At 37.8% G+C, this 8,902-nt stretch overlaps 1 protein-coding gene across 1 annotated transcript in view; it reads right to left on the minus strand.

Annotated features, from left to right (window-relative positions):
- Positions 1-8,902, minus strand: part of NMS (neuromedin S) — a 15,519-nt gene that overhangs the window by 4,252 nt on the left and 2,365 nt on the right. The window contains exons 2-8 of the mRNA XM_034658983.1: positions 5,947-6,292; positions 3,727-3,782; positions 3,378-3,416; positions 1,907-1,954; positions 1,646-1,669; positions 1,497-1,550; positions 91-168 (exon numbers count right to left, since the gene is read on the minus strand). Coding sequence (XP_034514874.1) covers positions 91-168; positions 1,497-1,550; positions 1,646-1,669; positions 1,907-1,954; positions 3,378-3,416; positions 3,727-3,782; positions 5,947-6,292 — 645 coding nt within the window. The remainder of the gene's footprint in view (positions 1-90; positions 169-1,496; positions 1,551-1,645; positions 1,670-1,906; positions 1,955-3,377; positions 3,417-3,726; positions 3,783-5,946; positions 6,293-8,902) is intronic.

Consider the following 8,902-nt stretch of genomic DNA (forward strand, 5'->3'; position numbering starts at 1 on the left):
CCCCAGCAACCACACACATTTACCAGCATTTACCACGGTTAAGTGAACTTGCGGTGGCATAAAAACACAGCCGAAGAGAAAAGCACCTACTCGCTGTTGCGAAAATCTTTTCACCCTCTGGTTGGCGACCTGCCAGGCCAGGCGCATTAATGGGTGCACAGGCGGAAACTGCAACAGAGGGAGCAGAATGGGGGGCGGGGTCGGATGCCCGCCAGGACACAGCCCGGGCTACGCTGTCCTCTCCACTCCCTCCCTTAAATGGGTTTAATGTCCAGGATAAAATTCATGTCCACGCCTAAGCTTGAAACTTTAGGTTTTCAAGAACTGCTTGCCTTTATAGCAGGTTACAATTCCAACACACCACTTACAAATATTCCCTTAGGGTAAATCAGACTTTTCTCTGCCTTATTCCCAAGTGTTCTGTCCTTCTAGGGTGCAGTGCCTTGTCTTTTTCTGCTCCAGTTGTCTCTCCTAGTTTAGGCGAGGAGGTGGAAGGACAGCATCCAGAATCCCCTCTCTCTAATGCATTTGATTTTGCTGCACTGCTTGTCTGTGACTGCCCTGCACACACTCAGACATACATACCTTGTTTTTGTGAATCCTCCGTCAGTATTTTGGCTCAGACTAAAGGTTTGCTTGTGTCACAGAGTCTATCTTTCTCCTTCCATTGTCTTTTCTCCCTTTGTAGTGCCCTTGGCCCTTCCTGATACTATCCTCATCCTCATCTGATCCTCATTCTTAAACCTATACTACAGATGAGTCTTTACCTCTTAGGGGAAAAAACACTTCACTAGGTGTTTTTTCTGTTTGTTTGTTTTTCTGTTTTCTTAAAGGGTGTTCTTGAAGACTTGGAAAGCCTTGATTATATAAATAAGTGACTTTCTAATGGTAGAATTTCTGTTACTGTAACAGAGCCCCTGAATTAAAATTTTTATTCTATGACCTTCCTAATATTCCTCAAATCATACCCTGCAGAAAATCCACTTACACAACCTGCTTCTAAGGGTAACTTTAGTTTATAATAAAAAAGTAGAAGTGATGTATGTTATTCCCATAGCATATATACACAGTGATGGTTATAGAAGGTGCACCTCCATGGGTCACTACTGGGGATATGGCATGTTACACGTCACAAAGCAGTTTTTAAAATTAAAAAAAAAATGTAATATGATAAATGTAAATTGAGCTCAGTATTTATCAGGTCTTTCAAACATCTGTTAAAGTGCATAATAAAAAGTTACTCCTCACTTATTTTTCCTTTTCTAGAATATATTCTCTAAGTTTTCAGATCTGTCAGCCTCCCACCACCCCCAGTCCAGACCAGGAGAGAGAGAATCCCTGAAGCCCCAGGAAAAAGCTCTTAGAAAGGTATTACACAGACAGTGTCTGCAAGCCCCCTGCTTTTCTACTTATCTGCACATATTAATTAGGACAGGATAAAAGATAAGCAGAGGAGAGTCACTTTTACAGAAAGATGAGCATGGTAAAATACTGACCCCACTTTTAACTGGAAGTGTCGGCTTCTGAGTTCTGGAGTAGTGAAATAAAAACTGAATAAAAAAAAAAAAGTTGAATTTAGTGCGTGTGTCACTCACTATCAACCTGAAAGTTGCATGCCTGCGTTGCCGGACTAGGTGGTACTCACCCTTTTGTATATGTCTTGATTATCCTGGAAAGAGAATTGGGAGGGTAAGTTACATGGAATTTTACTGGGGTGGCCAGTTGATGAGGCTTTCAGTATAAGTTACACCAGGGACCTTGCTGAATTTATCTGAATATTATGAAATAAATTGGCATTCTAAAAAGCAATCCAGACTTAATAAGACTCTGGTTGATGCAAGTTTTTTTTACAAAAAAGCAAGTTGCCAGCAATACATCACTATTTTAAGACTGAATCTCATTTTACCTTTCCAATCTTGGGACAATTGTTTTCAGACATGTGCATAAGGATAAACTGAAAATAAGAAGAAATAGGCATGATATATTTATGAAGTTTAAGAGAGAAAGTAGGTCTGCCTGGGTGGCTTTATTGGTTCAGCATCTGCCTTTGGCTCAGTCATGATCCCAGAGTCCTGGGATCATGCCCCACATTGGGCTCCCTGCTCAGCGGGCAGCCTGTTTCTTCCTTTCCCTCTGCTGCTCTCCCTGCTTGTTCTCTCCCACTCTCTCTCAAATAAATAAATAAAATCTTAAAAAAAAAGATTTAAAAAGAGTAATGTTTGAGTCTTGAGGAATGGCCACTACTTGCATCAGGGACAATGGTAGCAGTCGGCACTTAAGTGCTGTCATTTATTGTGTTCTAGACACTGTTGAAAACACTTCACAGAGATTCAAGAACTCAATCTCCACAATAACATTATGAGACTCATATAACTATTATTCCCATATTACAGATGGGGAAACCAAGACACAAAGAGATTAAGAAACTTGCCAAAGTTAAGGAGATCTGGGTTTTGAACCCAGGTACTTTAGTTTTAGGGTCTGAGCTGCTAACACAGCCTGCAAAGGCATTTTTGGCTAAGGAAAAACCTATGCAAAGATATAAGGGTCTGGTGCCTTTGGGGAATAATGAGAAGTTCAATGTGGCCAGGATGCCGTATGCTGTGGCTTGGGAGAGGGGATGGAGGAAGAAAAGATATAGCTCAAGGTGAAAACATGATAAACATGAAGACATTCAGTTTACACTTAAGAATCATGGAATCCACCCTAACACCACCCTCTTGCACTTTTGATTGAATCAACATTTACGTTGTATCCACTGAAACATTTCTGTTGTGGTTACTGTCACTGTTGGGTCCTTTACATGAGATCTGTTGTTTTGAAGAACTATAATATTATAGTATATCAATTTGTAACATATGTCACAATATATCATAACATACATAATTAATGTAATTCTACATGTATATATTATTATGATAATTGTAAGAATATACATGAACTACGAATATTTTATGGTATTTTATATTTGAGAGATTGACTTGTTATTTCCTAAAACTGCATTCTTACCTGTGTTCTTAGACATACGCACGGATTTCTCCTGGAGGTAGCAAAAGAGTGTGCTTATTACAGATATAAATTATGGTATAAATATGTGCACTTATAAGATTTATTATATGGGGATACCTGGGTGGCTCAGTCAGTTAAGTGCCCGACTCTTAATTTTGGCTCAGGTCATGATCTCAGGGTCGTGAGATGGAGCCCTGCAGTCAGGCTCCATGCTCAGTGGGGAGTCTGCTTGAGATTCTCTCCCTCTGCACCTCCCTCCCCCACTCACACATGCACAGTCTCTCTCTCTCAAATAAATAAATAAATCTTAAAAAAATAAAGATAAAAATAAAAGAATTATTACATATATATATATCTTTTTTTTTTACCTTAGGTTGCCTAGAAAGAGTTGCCCAATATGCCAGCTGCTAAAGAAAAATACAAAAAAAAAAAAAGAATCAAAGATCAGTATAAATTCCTTAGTCAATAACAATCTATTAAAACACTATAAAATTCTAAAATTGTCCCATTTATGAACCTTGCGTTCTCTTCTCACACCGTAGCAGTGAATTTCAACACAACTCTCAGGATGCCTTAAATGAGGCCATGAAAATGGCGACATGAGTTCCTACTGCAGCCAAGAATCTGATCTTAAAATAGTTTCAAGTGAACATTATCCACATGATATTTTCAAGGCCAAGACTAAATAAAAATCTCACATACTGAACAGCAGTGTACCTCAAGCTGTGTGATATCCAAGCCATCTGGGGCATCAGCTAGAGGTCGAGGAAATCCTATTGTGAGAAATCATAAAAATATTAATTAGGGGGGAGAAGGTCATAGCATTAACTTTTAAATCTTTACCATGAAAAAACATACAGAGATTCTAGAAATACAATATTTTTAAAAGGATTTACAAAGAAAACACTTCTACCTACCAATAGTAATTTGAGATTTGTACCAAAATTAATTAAGAACAGTGTTTTTTTATTTACCAGGAGTTAACAGTATAAAAGTTAGTAACTCAAGAAAGAGGGAAAAGATACCTGGGTAACAACTTAATTTGTATTTTGATGGAATTTATGAAGATAGAATATCAGGAAATCGTGTCAAGAAAGTATGTCCATCAGAATTACTCTTGGAAAGTTTAAGAAATTCAGATACTCATTTCTCTGCTTCATCAGACTCTCCAGGGGTAGGTTCTGGGTAAGGTTGTTACCAACACACAGCTGTACCCTATGCCAGTCAATCTTTATCTGGCTTAAATGAAGTCTTCATCTCATTTGTGCATGATACAACACTTGGGAGAATAGCTAATACAGCAATTGAAGGAATCAATTGGATAGATGAAATTAAATGGGGTACGTGTAAAACTCTGAACTTAGAGTTTTTAAATGTGGGACGGGGAATATCTGGCCCAAGGGTAGTATATTTATGTTTTTAAAATACTGATATTTTGCTTCCTGTAATCTATTAGCCAAGAAAAAGCCAAGAAAATCTTGTGCTATACAGAAATAATAGTGTCCAAGCCTTGAAAGGTAGTAATCCTATTTGAAATGATAGACTATGCAGTAGAGTTAGAGGAACTGAGAATAGTTTTCTTTGGTAAAGAGGAAAATTAGGAAGTGTATGTTAACTGCCTTCGATTATTTTGAGAACTATCATAAGAGGTATTAGTCCTATTCTGTATTCCCAAAGGACAGAACTAGGGCTAATGGCTAGAAGTTACATGTGATCAGATTTCAGTTTAGTGTAAAGAAAATTTTGATGATTGGAGCCATTCAAAATGCAAAATAAATTGAACCAATCCTATAAGGATTATTAAGAGGTTCTGTGTTAACAGCACAATGATAAAGACCATAGGGACCTACCCTCAGGAAACATAAAATCAAAGAGGAAAAGGGGGAGGTGGATATAAATATATAGACAGATAAAAAGTAATAACAAATTCCCAAAAGTGTAACACAAACAGATTGGAGCCCAGAAGAGGCAGCTACCGGCTCTCAGGCTGGTATTGAGTTGGGTGTCACTGAAAGTAATCAAATAGGGAAATCATAGATGCCTGCTCTCCATGAAAGGTTAGATGACTTCCAGGGTTCCTTGTAATGCCTAGGTTTTGTGATTATACTACAGGACACAGCAAAACAAACATACTGTTTGAAATATATTTTCTGTTTGAATATACTTTCAAAGATTTTCTACACCCCTAGATCAAAATTCTAATGAAAAAATCTGAAATTTTGAAATAGTCCCTGCTTCCAATTGGAGCTACCACCACATGCTTTCCTGCATCATTTGGCGAATCACCTTGAAATGGACGACGCATTCCGACTACTGAGCCCATACCCCACCCCTGGTTCCAGCCTGCAATCATACTGGTTCTCAGAAGTTAGTGAAGCAACGCCCATGTTCAGTCAGCACCTCGGACAGCGCCCAAGCCCAGGAAGACTTGGGGCCTCCGCAGCTGTCAGGGATCCTGCCTCCTGGGAGCCCACAGAAAGGCTATGAAAATATTCCATTTTTCCTGTTTCTGCTCCCTCCCCGCCCCTTTCCAACTGTCCCTCAATCTTCAGTCTTTGGGTCTGTAAACTCAGTTTCACTGTCTCTGTTCTCTCTTCAGAATTCCCGGAGTACAGATGGCTAAGGCTCTGGGGTCCCCAACTCATATCCCTCACAGTTTTAGTGGCACATCTTTGGGACAGCCCTGAGTCAGGAATTGTTTAAAGAGAGTTTCACAAGGGTAAGTTGCCTCCTTTGGTAAAAGGCTGCAGCATCTAATTCTGTCCACACTCTCTTAAATGTTGGAGACAAATGGGAAGACATTTCAAAAGGGTGGAAATGGGGGTAGGTGAGGGGATTAAGTTTGATTCCCTCCAGAACCGCCCTGAAGGATCAAGGTCTGTCTCAGTCTTTCTTAGAGTTCACGCTAGCTGGGGTCTGATGAAGCAGTCCCCTTACCTGAAGAGGGAATCTGTAGCATGCAGAAGCAACAGATGACCAAGATGGAAGGGCATTGAGGAACAAGGTGTTTCATCTTCAAAGTCCAGTTTGTCTTTGCTGACCACAGATGTAGTCTGCTAGCACAGGGGCTGAGCATTTCCTGAAGTTCCACAGGCAGAGGCAACACTCTGCCCTGCTTCCGATCAAGCCCAGTGGAGAAGGTACCTTTATTTGCAACGCCCCGGAGCCCATTGGCTGAGCACCAATCAGTTTTGCGCAGAAGGACCCCAGCTTTCTCATAAATGTCACGCTGGGCCCTTATTTGTAGAATAATATCCTCCTGATGTAGGCATTGTAGAGTCATCTTTTTCAATCCAGCAATAAAAATAAAAAGTGGAGAGTCATAATTGTTATTCTATAGTGGTTTGAGAAACATTTCTGACTCCAGAAAGGCTTTTTCTCTTTTTTTAATCAAAGAACTGGACATAAATCTATATATTCTTGCATGACAAAGTCTTACTTCCTAAGAAGCTGTTTACTTTCCACCATTAACAAAGGATGTTTAATAGCTTTTGGTGCATGTGAGAACAAAATTTGGAGTCCTGGATATAAAATTACAAGAAACTCAAAAGTTCAAGTAGATTTTTTAAAATCATGGTTGGAAATTAGACTCCTTCAGGTTTTTCCAGACTCCTTTCCATGAACAAGTTAAATATTTCAAGTTAAATCAGTATGAAAGAAAATATGACAGTGTTTAATAATAATAATAATAATAATATTTCATCTACTGAGTTCCTATTTAGGATTTCACATAAGTTATTTCATGTACTTCTCACAGAAAATCCATGAGGAATATATTATTATCCTAATTTTATGAATTAGGAAAATTGAGGATGAGAGAGAATAAGGAACTTGCCAAGGTCACCAAGCCATAAAGGATGCAGAGCAGGGATTTGAACTTAAGGGTACCTGAGTCTAGTTGTGCCTGTAAGTCTGAGATTTTAATCAAGGTATTAATTTTTTTGTAAAAAGATCCTCTTTGATAGGGAATTCTTTCAATTCGTAGATCGCTTTGCATAGCATGGACATTTTAACAATAGGGTATTATCCTTGGTGAAATAAGTCAGACAAAGACAAATACCATATAATTTCACTTATATGTGAAATCTATAAAACAAAACAAACAAACAACAACAAAAACAAAACCCAGAAACAGAGACTTATAAATATAGAGAACAAACTGGTAGTTGCCAGAAGGGAGGAGGGTGACGGAATGGGAGAAACAGGTAAAGGGAATTAAGAGGTACAAACTTCCAGTTACAAAATAAATAAGTCATAGGATGAAAAGAATAGCATAAGGAATATAGGGAACAATACTGTAGTAATGTCGTATGGTGACAGATGGTACCATGGTGAACATTGTGTAAGGTATAAAGTTGTTAAATCACTATCTTATATGCCTGAAACTAATATAATATTGTGTGTCAACTCTACTTCAATAATAAACAATTTTTAAAGAGCCTCCTTGAGATTGGATATGGAGTAGAAAGGAGAAAGAATGGTTTTCTGTCTTGCAGAAAGGGTAAACTACATAAGGCATATATCAAATAAATATCCTTTTATCATCATGCATATCTTTAATTTTTGCTCTTTTATGGATTAGGAGGTAACTAACAATTGTTAAATGTGTATGATGTGCTTAAAACATGTTAATCCTTTACCTAAGCCATCTTATATCATTTTGTTCAATGAATGAAAGTTTTGAGAATAGTTTTGGGTGGGAGTTGCTCAGAATGGACTGTTTATTTATGACTTAAAATGTGGTATTTTGCCAGAAATTTTCTAATTCATAAGAGAGTGAGAATTATAAATTACTCTATAGCCATAATATTTTGCCTACTTCCTTGAGATTGCAAGAAATAGAGATTTCTATTTATTACAGTATTTACCACTTTAGTTCAAGGAGAATAACCGAAGGTCTTCAAACACCAGGAAGAGATGATGTCTTTGTATTGAAATGCACCCACTGTCCAACTACAAGTGTTTATTAAATGAGTAGGAAAAAATGAATGATTGTTTTTTGAACATAAACCACCTAGATATGGTATTAAACACAATTACTTATGGACATATTAAGACACAACACACGCATAATAGCAAAGGTTTGTGGCAGTTCTACTATCAATCAGTAAGTATTTTTTAAACATTCGGTCTGTCTCCACCATGAACTATGTGCTCTATGCACAAATATACATTTTTCAAATAAACCTATGTGATAACTCTGATTTATATCAAATTGATTTTGTTTCTTTTGCACATTTTGCACACGATTGCTCAGATATTCAGAATAGAAAATAAAAATATTATTTTTTAAATCATTTTTTAAAGATTTTATTTCTAAGTAATTTCTACCTCCAAAGTGGGGCTCAAACTCACAACCCCAAGATCAAGAGCCACATGCCTCAGTGACTGAGCTGGCCAGTCACCCCTAAAAATATTATTTTTAACGCTAATTCAGAAATAGGATTATGTTGCTATCCCAGAAATGGAATTTGCTGAAGCCCTAATCCCCAGTGTGACTGTATTTGGAGATTTGGCCTTTAAGGAGATAATTAAGGTTAAATGAAGCATAAGGATGGGGCCCTAATCTGTGAAGACTGGTGTCTTTATAAGAAGAGGAAGAGAGACACCAGGGCTGTCTCTCTGAGCACACACAAAGAAAGGGCTAGGAGAGGACGCAGCAAGAAGGCATTGTCTGCAAGCTGAGGGGTGAGGTCTCATCAGAAACAATCTTGTTGGCACCTTCATCTGGGACCTCCAGACTACAAATTGTGAGAAAATAAATTTTTGTTTAAGCCTCCCAGACTGTAGTCTTCAGTTATGACAGCTCGAGCTGACTAATACAAACACACCAGGGTTTGTAGCCAATTCAATACAAAAAAAAAAAAAAAAAAAAAAAAAAAAAAAAAAAAAA

The sequence above is a fragment of the Ailuropoda melanoleuca genome, chromosome 4 (assembly GCF_002007445.2).
Source record: "Ailuropoda melanoleuca isolate Jingjing chromosome 4, ASM200744v2, whole genome shotgun sequence".
NCBI lineage: Eukaryota > Metazoa > Chordata > Mammalia > Carnivora > Ursidae > Ailuropoda > Ailuropoda melanoleuca.